At 47.6% G+C, this 21,363-nt stretch overlaps 1 protein-coding gene across 14 annotated transcripts in view; it reads right to left on the bottom strand.

Moving 5' to 3' along the window:
- The window catches only part of TM6SF1 (transmembrane 6 superfamily member 1), a 48,408-nt gene extending 27,908 nt beyond the window's left edge, over positions 1 to 20,500 (bottom strand). The window contains exons 1-9 of one of the 14 annotated variants that reach the window (XM_030930192.1): positions 20,062 to 20,491; positions 15,026 to 15,129; positions 12,305 to 12,402; positions 8,563 to 8,666; positions 5,925 to 6,007; positions 5,076 to 5,197; positions 2,899 to 3,003; positions 838 to 930; positions 213 to 332 (exon numbers count right to left, since the gene is read on the bottom strand). In XM_030930192.1, the coding sequence (XP_030786052.1) occupies positions 213 to 332; positions 838 to 930; positions 2,899 to 3,003; positions 5,076 to 5,197; positions 5,925 to 6,007; positions 8,563 to 8,666; positions 12,305 to 12,402; positions 15,026 to 15,129; positions 20,062 to 20,153 (921 nt within the window). In that variant the 5' untranslated portion in view covers positions 20,154 to 20,491. Of the gene's footprint in view, positions 1 to 212; positions 333 to 837; positions 931 to 2,898; positions 3,004 to 5,075; positions 5,198 to 5,924; positions 6,008 to 8,509; positions 8,667 to 12,304; positions 12,403 to 15,025; positions 15,130 to 19,405; positions 19,656 to 20,061 lie in introns of those variants that run through there. The other 13 variants (XM_010360821.2, XM_030930201.1, XM_030930190.1 and 10 more) reach the window with 13 other exon arrangements.
- Positions 20,501 to 21,363: the final 863 nt, after the last annotated feature.

The raw sequence follows: 21,363 nt of genomic DNA, 5'->3' as shown, positions 1-21,363 counted from the left end.
TCATCTGTGTAACTGGGTTGGCACATCTACCATATAGTTACTGTGAGATTTAAATAAAATGTACTTGCAGAAATGTCTTCCGAAGAACTGCAAAACCAAAGGTGACATGTCTAATAGCTATCTCCTACTCTAAAACACTGAGAAGTTTTTCATGTATTCAACAATGACACCTAGACCACAAGTAAACCTTCTCAACAGAATATTCTTAGTACCTGAGCCAGACCTCCAGCATGTATCAATGTGATGTCAGGCATCCAGGAACATCCAGGAACCACTAAGCCATACAGTGCAGTCACAAAGTAAGGAACAGAATAGAACATATATGCCAGCATCTGTATTGAACAGAGAAATAATATCAGCAAATCAGCAGTTAACTTGGCCTGACTAAAAAGTACAAAAAAATAAACATTTTCATCTTTGAAAATATTAATTCCTATTTCCTATATGGGGCCCATTTTTTTTAACTTTTATTTTTATTTATTTATTTATTTTGAGATGGAGTCTTGCTCTCTCCCCCAGGCTGGAGTGCAGTGGCGCGATCTCGGCTCACTGCAACCTCCACCTCCCAGGTTCAAGCAATTATCCTGCCTCAGCCTCCTGAGTAGCTGGGATTACAGGCATGTGCCACCATGCCCGGATAGTTGTTTGTATTTTTTCAGTAGAGATGGGATTTCACCGTGCTGGCCAGGCTGGTTTCAAACTCCTGACCTTATGGTCAACCTGCCTCAGCCTCCCAAAGTGCTGGGATTACAGGCATGAGCCACCGCACCCAGCTGGAACCCATTTTTTAAAAGAAAATTAATGTTAGAAAAATGTTAGGCCTCATAACTACTTGACCTGAATTTTAGGATAAGCAGCAGGATCCTTTAGATAGGGCTCTTGAAATTGCGTATATAATCGGCAGAGCTCAGATGGGCAATCCAAAGCAATCTAAGAACAAAAATAAACTCATTATAAAAATACAATCACATCTGGTTCTTAGGTTTGCTGATAAGGCTAAATGTGCCAGGTTTAGTCACAAGCTGCTTTGCTATTTAACAAAACGTATGCATTGTAGAGGCTCATCAGTGATGGAAATATTTTGCACATTTGTTCTAAGGAGATTAAGCAAAGGTTAATTATGGTGCAGGAAATGGTAACTAATGCCCTATTCTTGGGTACCTTTCAGATATTCAGAGTTTTAAGTATCTAGGTTTGGCTAGCCAAAGCACAGCTTGCTAAGTTATGAGTTTCACTTTTCCTGGAAATAACTAGCCCGCTATTCCCTACAGGAAGAATAGTATATTTCTACACCAAATTCATCTTACTATGCATTGCAAGATTTGAAAATAGCACCTCCTGTCTCTAGTGCCTCACAGAGTATATAGCCTTTGGAGGCACTAAAAGATAATGATTTGAAAGCAGGGTCCTCTGGCCGGAAACTCTCTTTGGCACCTTACTAGGTCCCCTCTGAGTCACCTTCCTCCCCTCAGGCACCATTCCTCATGTCTTTGGCCATAAATGTTGTCCTACCTAGATGACATATATGAACACAGGCCAGTGGCAGAGTTGGTAAAAATGGCCCCAATCCAAAAGCCCTGCCCACCTTGCATACACACCCACACATGCACACATTTTTCTCATGTGCATAAGGAAGGGGATATGTCTATGCAAGAATACAGGTGGGGCCCACTCTTTTTTTGTTGTTTGAACCTACAACAAAGTAACCAAAGAATGGTTTCAGTGGCCCTGTGGTCCAAGCAAAGCTATGGCCTTGCCTTCTCTTCTCCATGCCCCTCCTCCTGTTAGCCAACCCAACTCTCCTCCAGAAAGTTTCTGACATTCTACAGATAAAGATAACTCTTAAAACAGCTTCTCGCCCTGAACCCAGCCTGCTGCACAGACCCCCAGTAGCCCAAGACCCTGAAATGATAAAAGTCACCCACATGGGCTTACACTTGCCACTCTACCCTCCAACTGTTATGCACGCCAACAGGCTTAGAAGAGAAATTGTCACTGAAGCTGAATATAATTCACAATATAATTCTAATTTTCCCAAATGTATTTCTACTAAGAAGAAACCATCAAACTGGGCCATTGTGAAGGATCACTGATCAATAAAAATCCTAACAGTAATCATTTACTATGTATAAGAACCTCTACCAAGTGTTTGGTGTACATTATTTAATCTCCAAAACAATACTGTTAAGGTAGGTAGTGTTATTTTACAGAGAGGAAAACAGAGTCAAAGAGGTTAAGTAGTTTTTCCAAGGCCACACAGCTAGTAAATGGCCAGGATTCTAACTCCAAAGCCTGTGAGTCTTTTTCCTAACCTCTGCAGTAAAATATTTAAAAGAGAAATAGAAAATATGAAATGCCCGTCTGCCCTTAATGTATTTCAGTCACATCAATACAATACTCCAGGCCTCAGCTGAATTTACTCAGCACTACTCTTACCAGTGAGACATTCCCATGACCCTACATACACGTGAGTTGTTGAGCTCATACGCCTTCCTCAACCCCATCGCCCCATCCCGAGAACGCAGGGATGCTCTGTGCCACAGTTGTGTTGCAGTCCTAGGGTGTCACCCATCCTTACCAAAGATATTTACATTTAAATCCGAAACATCGAAAGAATAATAAAGACAGACTCCAGTGGCAGATTTTTGAGAAGCCCTAAAATGGGGAAGAAGATGCTTCTGAGTAGAGCTTGATCTAAGGACAGGAGGAGGTGACAGCAGGAGGCTGGGGTCGGGAGCAGCAGGAAGTAGGTCCAGGGCTCCAGGCTTTGATGGGAGGAATGGTTTGTTAGTTTGCTAAGAAGTCTGATGGAAAAACAAAAACATATTTCTAAGATTTTTCCATTTGGAAATATGAGTAGTATCACAATGTTACATTATTATGATCTGTTATGCTTACCAAGCCTCTGAACAGGCAAAATCCAGTTGCCAGGAGGAGACACACGACCAACATTAAATCAAATGGTCTTCTCAGCAGGTCTTTTGCTTGGGCTTCTTGAATAACCTAAAATAGAGTTTGTACCTAAAGAGCGGGCCCAAAGTGCCAAAGAAGAATCTGAAATCTGAAACATTAAATGTCATGGTGATGGATAAGAGAATTTTGAAGATTCACAATTTATATCATAAGTCACTGGCCATGGAACTTTAGGAAAATCATTCCTTCCTCAAGTCTCAGTTTCCTTATCTGTGAAATGAAGAATTTGGGCTAAATGATCTCTCGAAGGGCCCTTATAGCTCTATGAGTCCACATTTTTTCTTGAAATGACATTTTAATGATAAGAAATTTTAAAAGCAAACCATAAACCTGCCATACCGCTATTAACCATTGGTATAGTTTTCTAGTAATACATGTAGATACATACACACACACACACACTACATACATATATACACACATATATCTATATTTTTCACAAAATTAGGACTTAGTATAAACAATTCTGTATTTGTTCTTTTTGCCCTCAACACTGCCTATATTGTAAACACTTTCTTAGATGATTAAAAATATTCTAAAACTGAATACCATATGGAAACAGCACACTTCAGCCATTCTCCCACTGTTGGATATTTAGGCATTTTTCACTGTTATACTTAATGTAATGATGAACAACTTTGTATGTAAATCTTTGGTGGTATCAATGTGGTGATTTCCTGAGGATAGGGATCTAGGAGCAGAATTATTGGGTTCCAGAATTATTAAGGTTGATAACATTGCCAAATTGCTTTGCAGAACAATTCTGAATGTATGTTCCTGTCAGCACTGTATGACAATGCTGCTTGGCCCTGGCTGTCACTGTGTTTTCACATTAAAAATGATGATAAGCAATTCTGCATGCCTCATGGCATACCTACTCTGTTGACACACTGACATGAAAACTTTAAAAGCAGTGGAGGCCGGGCGCGGTGGCTCAAGCCTGTAATCCCAGCACTTTGGGAGGCCGAGATGGGCGGATCACGAGGTCAGGAGATCGAGACCATCCTGGCTAACACAGTGAAACCCCGTCTCTACTAAAAACTACAAAAAACTAGCCGGGCGAGGTGGCGGCGCCTGTAGTCCCAGCTACTCGGGAGGCTGAGGCAGGAGAATGGCGTGAACCCGGGAAGCGGAGCTTGCAGTGAGCTGAGATCCGGCCACAGCACTCCAGCCTGGGTGACAGAGCGAGACTCCGTCTCAAAAAAAAAAAAGCAGTGGAGCTGGGACTGAGCGTGGACTGACTATTTGCTTTTTCTTTTTAACAGCCACCTCTTTCCTCAGAGGGATGTAAGAGAGTACCAGCTGTCAGTGTGCCAGCCTGAGTTTACATAGCAGCTGTCTAAATGTTTACACATGAAGTATTTGTCAACTAAAATGTATTTTAACGAATTATATTGAAAATATTTTGTAAAATGAATAGTCGTATTCTGATTATCTCTGGTAATTCATATTTTCATATATCAGTTTTGCTTAAAAGATCTTGCTAAATAATCTAATGTCTAGAAAAGGGAAAGAAACAGAGAAACTAGCTTAGAAATGAAGGCCTTAACAGAGTATCTGCCAGGCCAGTGTTGTTTCACCTTGACCACCTTGGCTGTGAATGGAAGGGGAGGTGTCTCAGATGTCCTGTAGCCAGTCGCCATGGCCCTGGATCTCTGGAGTCGAGATTGTATGACTGTGTAGACTACCTTGAGGAGCAGTATCCCTCCAGTGTCCTCTTGGGGTAGTAAATGCATAGGTGTCACAGAGGAACCCAGGTGCTCAAAATCCAGGCCATTAATAACCCTAGATGAACCACATACTATGGACTTCACTTGACATACTAATGCAGAATCTGATGGTTAGAGCCAGTGTGACCACTGGCACAGGAAGCTCCCCAAAGTATGGCCTTGCCAACAGAAGCAGATGTATTCAGACAGAAACAGACCTTCTTGCCCACATTAACTAAGATGTAAGCTAATGCTACATAATCAAAACAGTCACACTGTTTGGCTACCCCAAATGCTCCAGTCCACAGAGGCACAGTTCAATTCAGCAGCCAGTGGATGCGAATGAACCCTATGAGTTTGAGAACAGGGTACATCAAAACTTAATAAAATCACCTTTGAGGGGTAATTATAATTTTCTGATGGCTGATTATAGATTCTGAAACCAGCCCAGACAGGAAGACAAGTATATGGTATGCTTAAGAAAAAAGCAGGGCAAATTCGTGTTCCATACTTCCCTATTTAAAAGAGAGAAAGAGAAAGAAGTTACCAAAAGCATATCTAACACAAGTAATATTTAGGATACCTCCCCATCTCAGGTCATCTAAAATTTTGCTGTGGCCCAGACAATATTTTTAATGAGGCCAAATTAGAAAGGTCAATTTAAAATACTAGATGTATATTAACAGGCATGTCCTACCTACAGTAATCTGCTTGAGCCCAGGAGGTCAAGGCTGCAGTAAGCTATGGCTGTACCACTGCAACCCAGCCTGGGCAACAGAGTGAGATCCTGTCTTAAAAAAATACATCTAGATAGATATCTATATATGTTTGTATATAGCGATCTCTCTCTATATATAATATCCTGATTTCCTGCATACATTAATCATGTACTTATAATTTCCAAGTACATTTTTGGAGTTCTCATCAAGTGTCAGGAGTTACATATTTGCACACTAAATATAGCCATAAACACCATACTCACTCCCTCGAGATCCTTCTAAAAAAATAGGAATCCCTGATACTTGACTGCCAAATTGTTCAATGCACACGTCTGAAAATTGCTCAAAAGCAGTTCTTAAAAGGTGTTTTTTTAAAGGTGAGAAAAAGGAATTATTCTGCAAAACAGGTTTTTAGTAAGCTTGGAATCACCTGGTTCTATTATAACTAAAAGAGCTTCTCTATTTAAAAACAAGCCCAATTGTTTTAGAAAAGGAAAGTGAACTTTAAGATAAAGTTTCTTACCTACAATGTTTCCTGGCACAAAAACAACAACACTCATAATAATAGATCCAACCCAATATAGGCCAATGGTTCTATATGTTTCCCTGTAACAACAAAAAAATCTTGACTTGGTATGTTTGTCTTAGAATACTAAGCAAAAAATGATCCTCAATATTATTTTTTATTCAAACTAGTAAAGTACATGAATCAAAACATTGAATCGAGAGGAATAAATCAAATACAGGGAGCCCTGGTTATCTAACTTCATTGCCACGTGATATACTATAGAACCTTCTTCGTGTCCTTTTAAATAGGAAATTATGCCTGCTATGTATTCTGTTAAACTACAACATGATCATCCCTGCCACAGGACTCCTGCATTTCCCTGTTGTGTGTGAAACTCAACAGCATGAAAGGAAAAAAGCAAGTTGAAAGAAGAAAGGAAATTGGATCCATATTTTTTTTTTTTTTTTTTTTTTGAGGCGGAGTCTCGCTCTGTCGCCCAGGCTGGAGTGCAGTGGCCGGATCTCGGCTCACTGCAAGCTCCGCCTCCCGGGTTCACGCCATTCTCCTGCCTCAGCTTCCCGAGTAGCTGGGACTACAGGCGCCCGCCACCTCGCCCGGCTAGTTTTTTGTATTTTTAGTAGAGACGGGGTTTCACCGTGTTAGCCAGGATGGTCTCGATCTCCTGACCTCGTGATCCGCCCGTCTCGGCCTCCCAAAGTGCTGGGATTACAGGCTTGAGCCACCGCGCCCGGCCTGGATCCATATTTTTAATCATTGTAAGTATGAGTTATACTTACAATGATAATGTTAAATGGACTTTTCCTGGGGTCACAGAATATTGGCCAAAGCCCCCAAAGGTGAAGACAAGTGACATGTACCCCATGTTGCAAAGGAGCTGCTAGATATATACCTCTAATCTTCAATGCTGACAAAAAGTTCGTTCAGGCAGGGCATGGTGACTCATGCCTGTAAATCCAGCGCTTTGAGAAGCTGAGGTGGGTGGGTCACTTGAGGTTAGGAGTTTGAGACCAGCCTGGCCAACATGGTGAACCACCGTCTCTACTAAAAATACACACACACACACACAAAAATTAGCTGGGCATGGTGGCATACACCTGTAATTCCAGCTACTCCGGAGGCTGAGGCAGGAGAAATGGTTGAACTCGGGAGGCATAGGTTGCGGTGAAGCTGAGATCGCGCCACTGCACTCCAGCCTGGGCAACAGAGCGAGAGACTGTCTCAAAAAAAAAAAAAAGTTCCTTCAATTGATAACCCCAATAACCCAACTCCACACTAAGTAACAGGCTATGAGAAATTCAAAAGGAAATCCTCTGAAGGGAAACAAGGAGAATACTGTGTGGGTCCTGCCCCACCCTAGCCCTCAAGCCAAATGTAACCTGACCCCAAGAGGCCATTCACAATGACTGGGATTGTAAAGAGGACAGATAAGAATGAGCTGGAGCCAGGAGCAGTGGTTCACGCCTGTAATCCCAGCACTTTGGAAGGCTGAGGTGGGCAGATCACCGGAAGTCAGAAGTTTGAGACTGGCCTGGCAAACATGGTGAAAAAAATTTTTAGATTGTTGTACTAAAAATACAATATTTGCGGGTGTAGTGGCACATGTCTGTAGTCCCAGCTGAGGCATGAGAATCGCCTGAACCCGGGAGGCAGAGGTTGCAGTGAGCCGAGATTGTGCCATTGTACTCCAGCCTGAGAGACGAGCAAAACTCTGTCTCAAAAAAAAAAAAAAAATTAGCTGGAGCTGACCTTGAGTGCATGTTGGGAGTGAGGGAAATAGTTGGTTAAACTGCATTTCAACCTTGTATGGGGCAAGAATGCATGACTTTCTGTAACCCGAAAGCAAGTGGAGGCCTAAGAAGAAACCTGGACTTGAAACGTTTTGAAAGGATCCCTCCCTAAAGGGTGCACCTTCTGGGTTACAGGGGCCCCAGCAGAAAAAAGCTGTGGGTGGGCCACCATGGGCAGAAATTCAGCCCAAGAGCATGTCGTTCACTTCAGGGATTAGTGCAATGCAGAAGCTCCTGTGGTTGGGGTCTCTAAAGAACTCACACGTGTGCCTCCCAAGACCAACCTCGCATATCATGATGGGGGTACTGCTACCCAAAAACAGCACCTTTCACATAAGACTCTTCCCCTGTTCCTTTAATCCCTTGTACATAGACATCCACTCCCAAGGGGCCAGCTGCAGAGTGAGATGAGAGGAGTGAACGGACAGGCCATGTAGCCAAGCCTTAGTGCAAGCCAAGCCGCAGAGCTGTGCCTGATCTGCGGAAGGACAGAAGCTTTGAACCAAAATGAGATTGCAGTTTAGAAATTCTGAAGTTTTGGAATGAAGTTTAAGATGTGCTTGGCTTTAATTGCTGAAAATAAAAATTATTCTTGTAAGACAACATAATCAGAAAGCTTAAAGGGTCTGTCCAAGCTATCACCATGCTGGGGAGCAATTCAGAGGGACATATTCAAAAGGCAGTGGTACAAGGAGGATAAAGCCACGTCTGACGTGCACCCATGGAACTTATATTCATGTCCAGTATACTTGCTTGCGTATTTGCCTCTATGCATAACGTTTCCTTACATACCCGCTTATCGGTTGCTAAGGTGGCAAAGGCACACACCAGGTGAACTGACTTACTCCCATGCTATGGCTGCCACCATCACCAGGTACATCAGATAATGAGCAGAGCCATCCCAGTAGCAGATCATGTGCCCATATGCAGTGTTCAGATACGGTTCACCCTAAAGAAAGCATTAAAAAGAAGTCAACTTTAAATAAGACCTGTAAATGCAGAACATCAGACCTGTATTGCAAGTAAAATAAAACAGCAGAAATAACTTGTGTTCATCTGCTAAGATGAAACTATTTCTTCAAAATTGGTAGGAACGTGAAAATACAACTTTATGCTGGAGCTGCCAAAACCAGGGTCTGGCCACAGAGGATGGAATTAGAGAATGCCTGGCCAATTGGCCCATGATGCGTCAACATAGGTTTGTACTGTGATGCGAAGGCAGATGGCATGATAGGCAATCCCAGCTGTACGGCAAACTCATGGAGACCAAGCCAAATCTTTGACAAAAGGTGCTTGGCAGCGATCAGAGAGGTGATCAGGGATGACCCCGCTTTCCAGAGCCAGTGGCTGGCCTTAATAATTCATGCTGATCCCGTGGCTTGCTGGACTGGGCATGGCACAGCACGCGTTCTCCACATACCGACACATAGGCAGGCAGGCACTGAACTCGGAGTTTCATACCCAACCCCTCCTTCTACCTTCCCAACAACCCAGTGGGATGGACAGGATTGAGTCCATTTTACAGATGAGGAAACAGAGGCTCTGAGAGATTACAAGACTTACCTAAGGTCACGTAGCTAGTATACCTAGCAGAGAACAAGAAGAGCCATACTTCTCCTGGGCAAATGTTAATGTTATGAACACAAGATTATATGATGAACTACGGTTCCCTTTTCTAGGTGGTTACATTTCCAGGTGGCTTCTGGAAAGTCACTGGCAATTTTCCATGCATTTTTACTGTTGTTTTGGCCCCACCTTGTTTTCCTTTCTTCTTTCTCCCACGCTCATGCTGTCCTGGCTTGTTTCACACTGTAAGATGCCTTAAGCCCTTTCTACAACAAGGAAGAGTGCAGATCAACCAGCCCACCAATCAGCCAAGCAAGCAGGGCTTTCTCTCAAGTTTCATGCTCCCCTGGGGCAAGGACTGCTTTGTTATCTCTCCCACAGATCAAATCAAATTAAAATCAGAGGAGCAGGAAACAGAATCAAGGTTCTGCTTCTACACCCATGTCAGGCCCACGTCCTTTCTCTCGGACTTGCTGTGACTGAGGAATACATCCAATTTATGGTTTCAGACTTCCATTGCTAACACACCTGGCCCTCTGAGCCAGTGGTGGTCTCTCCTGGTAGCTTAATGAGCATCTTTAACTGCATGGTCCACAGGCCACAGGTCCTTTGAACTCGCCTGAACTCTTAATTCATCCGTGTCTCCCCTCAACCAGCCTCTCTCTCTCTTGCTCTCTCTGTACGTGTGTGTGTGTGTGTGTGTGTGTGTGTGTGTAGAGACAGGGTCTCACTCTGCCACCCAGTCTGGAGTGCAGTGGCGCAATCATTGCTCACTGCAGTCTCAACTCCTGGCCTCAAGCGATCCTCCCACCTTTGTCTACCAAAGCACTGAGATTACAGGCATGAGCCACCAGGCCAGCCATGGCCTCTCTATATTAATGATGATACCATTCAACTTCCCAAGGTCAAAACCACATGGTCATTTTTTCATTCCTCATTCTCCTATGCAGTCTTTCAGCAAATCTATCAACTTTATCGCTACAATGTCACCCTGGCAATCCTCCCTCTTCTTCACAGCATTAGGTCTAGCCCTCAGTGTCCCTCACTGGGCCACGGCTACATTCCCAAATGGTCTCCCTACCTCTGTCCCCTCCTTCCAGCCCATGACACTCTCCTGCCAGATGAAGATTCTCAAGGCCTGGCTCTTGGCATGTTGCTCCTCTACTCTAAAACTCCCCAAAACTTGTCACAGCCTGCTGAACCAAGCCCCATCTCTCTATCACAGCTGGGTCCCCAGAGCCTGGCCCTGCAGACCTTGCCACCACAGTTACACCCCAGTCCCCGTTCTGGTACCCCATCTGCCCCAATGCTTACCACCCTTGCCAGCTCAGCCTCCAGCCCTCTCGTCAGCCGCCTCCTTCCTAAAACCTCCCTCCTCTGGGCGCCATGGCCCCCACTCTCCAGGTTTTCCTTCTGCCTCTTGGCCTGCCCCCAAGGTCCACTTCAGGGGCTTCTCTTCTTCTGGCCATGGTCTCTAAAGTCCCAAGCTCAGCCCTTTTGTCTCTCTACCTTCTCATAGGCAAGCCCGTCTCCTCTCAGACCTTCAGGTACCAACCGCACTCAGATGGCCCCTGACTCTCTCTGCCAGGACTGCTCCTCAGAGCTCAAGACCTGCAAAGCCCTGCCAGCATCTGAAACTCTACCTCCCCATAAAAATTCAGCCTCATCCCTGCGGATTGGTGCCCCAGTGGGAGGCACATGCTCTTTCTCCTCTCCAGTCCTCTCCAAGCCTTTGTCCAAGCTGTCCTTTCTCTCCAGAATTTCTCCTACCTCCCTGGTCCATCTGGAAATATCTATCTTCCACTGCCATGACCATTTTTTAAATGCTACAGCAGTGTCACCAACTCAATAAGCCTTCCCCGACTGCGCCCAGACTTAATTCCTCCTCCGTGTACTTCTGTGCCTGGAGTAAGTCTCTGTCACTGCACCTGGGACAATGCCATCTCCCCACCACATCAGGCAGGGAGCTCCTCGGGGGCAAGGAGCAGGTCTTCTGACCACAAAGTCCCCTTCAACAAATGTCTGCAGAAATAAATTCCTCCTCTCATCCCTCTCTGGTGTAATGTTTTTACATTACATGTTTGCAGCATTCTTCCAAATTCCAAAGCAGGAATCAGGACACTGTCTTAGGCCTCACACTTCCCATCATTCCCAATTTGTCCCCAAGTCTTACTCATTCTAGCCACTCTGATTCTCTAAATTTCATCCCTCTCTCTACTTCCCATGTGCTGCCTCTGCCCAGCCACATTTATGCCCCTGCTGGTCCTGAGGAATCCTCCTGACTGGTGCCCCAGCTCATGGCACGGACCCTTCCCTGCAAGCCCATCCTTCCCAGAGTTACCTATATTCTTCACTGACTTAAAATCTTCCCTCACAGACAGGATAAAACCTAAACTCCCACACAGTACATACAAAGCTCCCCATTATTTGAACATGGATGAAGAATCTGCTTTGAGCCCTGTTCCTCATTTCCTGTGTAACCTTGAGTGAGTCACTTAACCTCTCTGGGGCTGGGTTCAGCCCACCATAAAATAAGAAAATAGGACTAGCTCTCTTGAGTACCAGACAGCTATCTAAAGCTATGATTTGGGCAGTGTGGTGGGGAGTGCCAGCCATCACAATCAAATGACTTCATCAAGTGCTTCTGTGTTTGGTACTTTACAAATTTAAGACTGACTTGGGGTTTCTGAGATAGTCATGTATTAACAGACACACAAATACTAAATCCATTTAAGGTACCTTATTTATATTAAATACAAATAAAGAGGAAAAGCAGGCCATGTGTGGGGTCATGAGAGAGAAGCCATGAGAGCTGAACGTTGGAGAGAATTGCCTCCCGTGATCTAACCATCCTTTCTGCTCCACTTTCCATGTGAATAAGTGACCTAAGGCTATTATAGGAAATCAAAGCCTGCCTATCGTACCTGTTCACCCTAAATGAGAGGACTTCTGGCTCTGAGTAATGTGATCTGGGTTGTGGTCTTTTGGTTGAAGCCTCATAATCACTAAGTGATCCCATACCTCTCTCAAGTAGTGTGTCATGAACCCATCAATGATTCCATCTTGCTCCAGTCCTATGATGAGGTTCACCACGCTGGTAAATCCAAAAACTGCATACACTAGAGCAAAGAAAGCAGCAGTTTAAAAAGCAATAGCTCAGGAGGCAATTACACAAGCTTAGCAACAGCTAATAATAATGGGAATGTTTTTCATGTTTTCCAGAAGATGCTGTGGACAATTATCGAGATAGACTAACAGAATACCCCTTCTACACACCCAGCTGGACCTCCACCTGTGTTTACAGCTCTCCCCATCCCTGCCTAACTACTCTCATCAAGGTAACACTCATCACAGGAGTGGAGAATGATGGTCATCGCCGACTCAGTCACAGAAGATTCTAGCAGGCCAACTCCACCCATCCTCCACTCTCCTACAAGTGGCTGCCCAGAGCCAAACCCACATCCCACCTGGGCAGTAGGAGCAAAGCCAGTAACCGAGTGGCCAAGGAAGCATAGAAGTGACCACTAAGTTTAAGACAATGACTCAGGCTAGGCGCAGTGGCTCGAGCCTGCATTCCCAGCACTTTGGGAAGCTGAAGCAGGCAGATCACCTGAGGTCAGGAGTTCAAGACCAGCCTGGCCAACATAGTGAAAGCCCGTCTCTACTAAAAATACCAAAATTAGCTGGGTGTGGTGGCACACACCTGCAATCCCAACTACTCCGAAGGCTGAGACAAGAGAATCGCTTGAACCCAGGAGGTGGAGGTTGCAGTGAGCCGAGATCGCGCCGCTGCACTCCAGACTGAGCGATAGAACAAGACTGTCTCAAAAAAAAAAAGACAATGACTTGACAAAGTGATTCATCTCAATGATTCCCAAGCAGGCCACCTCACAGCGTGTCCAGTGTGGTTACCCTATTCCACACGGCGTATCCTAGAGACAGACAGGTGGCGATGTGCAAGTGACAATGGCTTTCAGAAATAAGACTAGTGATGTTAAAAATGAATACAAGAGGGTATAATTGAATATGACAGAAGGAAATCTGTACCTGTCAGAGAATCTTACTAGAGTTGTGAGCATCTCCTAAATGGGCTTAAAGCTACTAGCAACAAGAAATAATACTTTTTAAACAGCAGGTGATCAAATTTAGTGCATGTTAGTTTGTCAAAGCTGCATTTTCAAGTTGTAACAAATTGGTGCCTTAGACTATGGGATGGGTATGAACAGTAGAAAAATCTGATGGTGAATATAAGAAAAGCTGTGAAAAAAGAAATGGAGAGGAGTGTGGGGATGGTTAATTCACAGAGAAGGGAAGGTGGCCTTGCCTGGAGTCAGCAGCCAGGAGTCCAGCACTCACCTTCTCCCCAGAAGGAACAAAAGGCCACATGTATGTGAGGAGTGTGGCCTTGGGCCTGACCCTGGCCCTGAAGCTGCAGTATGCTCAAAGCTGTAACAGACCAGGACAGAGGGCTGAGGGTACAGGAGAGAGGGTGCCCAGCCTTGAAGAGTCGGAGGGGCCAGAGCACAGGCCAGTGGAGAGAGCCAAGAAAAGGGATGTGGGCCTTGAAATCAGACCCAGCTCATCTACTGACTGGCTGTAAAACCTTAGGCAAGTTACATCATTTCTGTAAGCTTCAGAGTTTCTTATATGTGGATTGGAGAAACTAGTTACTCACAATTCTTCTTTCCCACCTCACCTTTCCTAAGGCCCACTGTGGGCAGAGAATGCTCCCTATGCTGTTGCTGATGGGCTCGGCCCTATGCCTCATCTCAGCCAGTGGAATATGGGTGGGAGTAAGAGGGGGCAGCTCCACGCCAAGGTCTTAAGAGCCACCACTTTCTTCCTACTGGCCCCACTGTGCCTCTGTATCTGCCATGAGAAGGGCATGCCTGGGAGCTGCTGGTCCAAGAACAAGGAGTCAGAGAACAGCCCTGAAATCAACCCACAGCCTGATGCAGAGTGTCCCCAGCCCACAGACCTGTGAGCAAGAAAAATAAATGTTTGTTGCTGTAGGACTTGGGGTGCATTTGATATGGAGCATTACTGAAGCAGAAACTATAGAACAAAATGCCCAGCAAGGTGCCTGGCACAGGAAGTGCTCAAAGGCCAGTAGTAGCTTGGCTGGGGCAGCATGCATGATGGAAGGGCATGGGCTTTAGGGGTCAAAAGCCACGTGACCTTTGCCACATTTCTTAGCATCTCCAAGCCAGCTGCTTCACTTTCAAGTGGAGGGATGGTGAGGATTAGGTAAAAGCCTGCTGCTAAAGTGCTCAGGGCCATACAAGGTGCACTATAGGTGCTTGTCTCTATGGCAGGTTCCATTATTTTCCTCTTCATGCATATGTGCAGACCCAGGCACCACACAGTTAAGTTCTGCACTAAGTCGGGGGGACTGCAAGTAGCAGGCTGAAGACAGGAAGCCCAGGAAGGAGCTGGCATGAGAGTTGAGGTCAGAGGTCAAAGCATGCTGGGGTTGGCAGGGTGCCTACCTTGCCAACAGTAACAGGGTTACTTGCCTGGCAGTAACCCTCCACCAGGATGCCACCTGGGAGAGGGTGGAGTCCACAGCCTGAGAGGCAATAGCCTGAGGCGAGGGGCCACATTATCCTGAAACACTCCTACACTTGCAGCCACTGTTACCAAAGGGCTCAGAGTATTCACAACCAAGGAGGAATATGTGACTGAGGCCAAAAGTATTGTGTTATTAATCAGATACAAAAGATTTCCCTTTGTGAGGCATACCATAGAACAGCGGGTCCCGGGGTGGTTTTCTTTTGACGAGGACACGAGCCAGCAGTGCTACCAGGAACAGGATGAGGGCAGCAACCCCTACAATAGTCCAGGAACTGCAACAACCAGAACAGGGAGGTGGTCACTATCAAAATAAACACATTGGTGCCTGGAATTTCCTGACTATTGAATGCATTCACTCCTAGTCCTGCATAATTCATCCATAATTCTGCCTCTGCCTGCAGCTCCCAGCACTGTAGAGTTAGTGAAGTTTATCTGCAGCTCTTTGGCCCATCTGGGCTGCAGCCCATGACTTTCAGGGACCGAAGCCATCAGGTTCTCCTCATTCTCCTCTTATCCTGTCTCATGTGCACAGATGACAAGTCTGGAGCTCCCTCTGCCTTACCCCACCCTGATGCACAGATGACCACTGCCCCAGTGCCTCCACCTACCCATTCCTCTAACCCCGGCTCCCTAGCAGCTGACAGGTCTCACCACTGACTCTGCCACCTCCCTCAGGGCCAGTCAAAAACCCTCAGACTGAGCAACAAGGAATATACAGGCATTACAACTAAACATGCCTTCCAGGGGACAAGAAAGAAGTGACCTTATGTTTTGTGTATAATCAAATGGGCCAGAGAATGAGGCCAGGAAATCCATGGAGGAGGAGTCTGGACTAGACCTGAGGCCAGAATGAAGATAGCCCAACACCCCAGAACCAGGACCAACAGACCAGCATCCAACCCCAAACCACAGAAACCAAAGTGAAGCTTGGTTGAGCACATCCTCTGGACGTTCTACAGGAAACGGAATGGCACCAAGGACAGCAGGGGTCAAAGACACTACGCAGTGGGGCAGCGCTAGGGCACGAGGCTTGGTAGAGTTATCAGTCAGGAAACCAGGATCCTGGTACCCATTCTGTTGCTAACTGTGTCACCCTAGGAAAGTCACATCATTGCATCCGTCTGTTTATTAATTAATTCAAAAACATATCAAGGAAAAAAATGTATTGTGCACCCCTATGTGGTAGCCATTGTTGCAGGCCCTACGAGACTGGATAAAAAAGAGAAGTCCTTGCCTACAGGGAGGAACCTATCTCAATGGACTCTGAGCTCTACCACCTAGGAGTTTTCCTGTAGTCCAACAGCAATACTCTCCCTCTCACACCTCCAGCACTGACAGGGTTTCCAATTCTAGACAAAATACTACCTGGCCCACTCCGATGGCTTGCTACACCAGGACCTCTTCAGCTTGGAGCAGCTGCAAGCACCACTCCTCAGCTGAGACCCCTCCACACCACCACAGCCCAACATTGAGACCTTTGGATAACTTTCACCACTCCTAAGAGAGAGAAAGAGAAGAATAGAAGGAGGGAGGGAAGGGGGGAACAAATAGATGATGAGTGGATGGATAGGTGGATGGATGATAGATGAATGGATGGATGGATGATGGATGGATGAATGGATAGATAATGGATGAATGGATGGATGGATGATGGATGAATGGATAGATGATGGATGAATGGATGGATGATGGGTAAATGGGTGGATGATGGGTGGATGGATGGATGGATGATGGATGAATTGACGGATGATGGAGGATGATGGATAAATGGATGGATGGATGACGGATGGATGAATGGATAGATGATAGATGAGTGGATGGATGGATTATGGGTGAATGTATGGAGGATGGATGGATAGATGATAGGTGGATCAGTTCTATGATAAGAATGAGAAGGCCAGGCACAGTGGCTCACACCTGTAATCCCAGCACTTTGGGAGGTTGAGGCAGGTGGATCACCTGAGGTCAGGAGTTTGGGACCAGTCTGGCCAACATGGCGAAACCCCATCTCTACTAAAAATACAAAAATTAGCCAGGCGAGGTGGCAGATGCCTGTAATCCCAGCTACTCGGGAGGCTGAGGCAGTAGAATTGCTTAAACCTGGAGGTTGGAGGCTGCAGTGAGCTGAGATTGAGCCATTACCCTCCAGCTTGGGCAACAGAGCAAGAGTCTGTCTCAAAAAATAATAATAATTAATTAATTAAATTTTTAAAAAAGAATGAGGGTGGCTGTTTCAATGTCCAGGTGAGAAACTGAAAAATAGGAGGTTTCTGGTGATTGCACATCGGTGGTTGCTCCAGGATCCTCCTGTGGGGATGAGCTGAAGAAGGAGGAAGCCAATATGGGTCAAGAGTGTAATGCTGGGCTGAAGAATCCTGTGAGGAGGGAAGAGGTGGGTGTGCTGGGTCAGCTGACAGGCATTTTAATGGTGAACAGCCTGAGACAGGTGGTGGTCGGGTGACAACTCCAGTCCTCACTCCTACCAAGGGCCTGCGCTCACTGCCAGCAGGGTCGCGTGGCTGGTGCTCTTCTGGAGCAGGAGAGAGCAGTGTAAAGTGGTTCACAGCATCCTCTCATGCTCTTAGCTCCAGGAGAGGAGGGAAAAATGAAGGGAAAATAGGGCAGCAGGTCATCTCTGACTCTTGGCACTGTCCCCAGAGACCCTCCTACAACAGCCAAGTGCAGGACGTGCTCACCACAGGAGAAAGAGGTCCTGCAGGGACTCGGGGACAGGTAAGGGCTGCGACTAACCCCAGGATGAGAAAGTTGCTAGTCTTGGGGGCTGTGAGGGCCTGCTGATGTCCTTTTATGGACAAACACCTACTGAGAGGGGACATGCATGGATGAGTGTGAGCAGTGTGTGTCTCAGTGAGAGAGGGAGACAGAACACGTTCAATCCTTTCCTGGCCTCTCAATCTAATTTTCTTTTTCTGGTTTTCAGAGTTGCAAAAAAGGTTTGGTGGGAAGGAAACTCGATTTAACAAAGTCAAACATACCTGAGTGCCTACAATGCACACGGCTCTGGCCTGGGCAGGACAGTACAGAGGGGTGAGATATAGCCGGGGCAGGTAAGTTCTGACCACAAGAAAGTAACTCTCGGGAGAAAGGTGCAAACAAGGGACTGAGGGAGCTCAAAGGAGAGAGAGGGAGAGTCTGCAAAAGGTAGAAATGGCCATAAAGTCTAGGTGCGGCTTCAACAGTCTGCGATAGGAGGAAGGCAGCATCCCGGTCAGGGAGCAGCAGAAGTCTGGGCAAGAGGCTGGAGAGGAGGAGGAGTGGTCAAGGGGCAAAGGCAGGCTGGTGTGGCGGGAGCACTCGTGCGTGGGCTGGGACTGGGAACAGAGGCTGAGAAACACGCGGTGGGGCTGGGCAGGGGGACTTGCACGGGAGCTTCTGCCACAGTCCAGGTCAGAAAGGGCCAGTGACAGTGAGAACTGAAAGGAGAGAACAGACACTAGAGCCCCAGGACTTGTGGGGAAGGAGACAGTAGGAGGAAGGTAGTGGAGAAAGAAGAGAGAGGAATCAAAGGCCACTGGGGTTTTAACCTGCAAGAGGACAAGAAGAATGGCTGACACTAATTATTCAAAACGCTGTGCTTGCCAATGCGCTCCACCATGCACAGCAATACATAATTCAGTCTGTATTCAGTAAATGCCATCACCATCTTCCCAGTGGCTGAGGCCAAAACCTAGGGCTCATCCTCAAATCCTCTCTTTGCTGCCATGCAGCCCTCTTCAGTAAGCCCCATCTGTTCACCTTCCAAAATACTGACTATGCCCCTCCAATTCCTTCCCCTGCACTGCTCCATTTTCCTGCCTGACAGGCTCCATTCCCAGATCTTCCCATAGCTCAAGTGTTACCTCCTCCTAGAAGCCTTCTCCGGGCACCGGCCCCCTCCCCAGTCACCCTATTTTATTATCTTCATAGTATGTCACTATCTATGTATTATCTGTCTGTCTCATTACCTGCCTCCACAACCTCTTCTGGCTTGTTCATAGCTGTGTCACCAACACTTGGAACAGTGCCAAACACACAGTAGGCACTCAATATATCTTCACTGAACTGCCCATAATGCTGTTTTTTGAGGGTCCCCCATGCCCTATACTGACAGGCATGTAATATTCGGTGGCCTGGAGCAGCTGCCTCTAGGGGACGCCTCCAGAGACTGGGTCAGACCAAGGGCAGACACTGCTGGTGCCTGGTGAGCACTCAGTGTGGGTGCTGCCTAGATCAGGCGGCCCAGCAGCTAGAGAAGAGGAAGTTACCACCCTATGTACAGACACTCCAAGGCTTGACCAGCTGAAGGGGGTTTGCAGCCTACAGACTGATGCAATTTCCTTCGCACCAACAGCTGAGAAGCATAGGTTACTTCCTCCTCCCTCCAGACAGCAACCAACTTCAGCAGGCACAGAGGCTGGCGCCTATCCCAACACCCGGCGACCCTCAAGCCTTCAGCTGCCCGCTGCAAGTTGGTTAGTCAGTGATCCCTGCAGTGGAGTGGGAGGCAGGGCTTCGAACCCAAGCCCTGTCCCCCTCCGTCGGCCTCACCCATTTCCTTCGCATTGAAGTGTTCTGCCTCTGCTGCCGGTCCCCATCCTACCCCAGCTCAGGCACTGGGAAGCATTTCTCCATTCACAACGCCCCTTCACAAAAAGGTCTCCGTGGAACCTTACAATAGGACGCACACAAAGACCACTTGACAGGAAGACCGAGGCCAGACCACACCGTCAGTGCCAAAGCCAGGCCTAGAACCCACGTCTCTGCCTGTTGGTTCCGGTCTATTTCTGCTAGTCATTCACAACAGTTTCTAAAATTAATAAGAAATGATAAGTATGCGAAAGTCCATACATGGAAACGTTCCCGTGAGATGCAAAAAGAACAAGGCACACACGAGCTGACACGGCCAGGCTCATAGTGTCCGTGTTTGTTCCGCTCCCCACCGGCCCCTGGGCCCCTCCAGGGCAGGGGTATTGACCCCTGTGTCCCCGGGCACCTGGCGCGGTTCTGGCACCACATCCCGAAATGCGCCAGCCTGGGCACTTCAGGGCCTGGCTCCACGACCGGGCCCGTGCGACCCCTGGGACGCCCCTCTCTGTCCCGCGGCGGACGATCCCAGCCCCCTCGGAAAAGTTGCGAAGCTCCCGCCGCGCCGAACCAACTCCCGCTGCCCCTCGGCGCGACCCCCGCCGCCTCCGCTCACTCACTCGTGCTGGGCAGCCAGGTGGTTGAAGACATAGGTGACCGGGATGGCCGAGAGGGACAGCACGAAGACCCCGGTGGCCGCAGAGGCACTCATCGCAGCCGCCGCGCCGCTCGCCCTTCACCGCATCCCGCTGGGCGCCCCGCCCCAGCTTCCGGCGGCGCCCCCTCGGCGCTTGCCCTTCGAGGCGCCCCAGCCGCGCTCCCCGCGCCGCGCCCTCAGCGGCGTCCCCTCAGCGGTGTCCCCTCCGCGCGCCCTCCCAGCCCGCAGCCGCCCCCCGCGCCCGGCCTCGCCTCCCTGAGTGCGCAGGGCCGCGCTGCAGTCCCGAGAGGCGTCCTCGCAGTGCTTCTGCCAGGGGCGCCAGGGCTCAGCGGCGAGCGCCCGGCGGCGCCGAGGGGCGGCGACACCCTCGCAGGGGGACAGGTGCCCCTGGTTGCGCGCGCTCCCAGGGAGGGCCCGGGGCATGGCGGGAACCGGTCATCGACGAGCTGGAGAGGCGCGGGGTTGAGCTGCGGGCCCGGGGTGTCAGAGCAGGAAGGGCCCGCGGGATCGTCTATGGGGGAGCCCACGGCCCAGAAGTGGGAAAGGACAAAATGCCCCTGAAACCTCGGAACCTCTCCGCTCCAGCAGCCATCCGCGGGCAGCAGGCACAGCCCCTGCACGGAGCCGGAATCCGGTTTTTAAACCCTGGCTCTCCACTCACCAGCTGTTGACTTTGGTCAAATTACTTAACCTCTCTGTCTTTTCCCTTATCTGGGACATGGGGATAACCCACTTCATAGTGTGACCGTGGGGTTAACTGAGTTCATACCTACAAAGCGCGTTATCCTCCGCTGCTCACTATATACCATCTCCTGCAATTCTTTTTTTTTTTTCTTTTCTCTCTCTCTCTCTTTTTTTTTTTTTAATTGAAATGGACATAAATGCCGAGACTTTCTAAGCGACTACAGCGTCATTCATTGCTACTCCAGGATGCATTCCTGGAGGCCAGGTTGCCACCAGCCAGCCTGCACTGGGCCTTGCAGGATACAAAGACTGGAAGATAAGCCTCTCCCTCTGAATGATAGATGCCTACTGGTATGGAAAATATTGTGTGTCAAGTGTTGTGCTGACTACTCGAGCTGGCTTTCTGAAGGGCAGTGAGTTCCAGGAGGAGAACAGCTCAAGCAACCGAGGGAGGTACTGGCATGTACTTACTGTCCTTACAATTTCCAGGGAATTTAAGAGACCATTTAGGTGTTTTTGCTGTTGCCATTTGAGGGGTTTATTTTTATTTTTATTTTATTTATTTATTTTTGAGACGGAG

The sequence above is a fragment of the Rhinopithecus roxellana genome, chromosome 5, assembly GCF_007565055.1.
Source record: "Rhinopithecus roxellana isolate Shanxi Qingling chromosome 5, ASM756505v1, whole genome shotgun sequence".
Classification (NCBI taxonomy): Eukaryota; Metazoa; Chordata; class Mammalia; order Primates; family Cercopithecidae; genus Rhinopithecus; species Rhinopithecus roxellana.
Note: the sequence above shows the minus strand (reverse complement) of the source record. Positions and strands in the feature narration are given on the sequence as shown.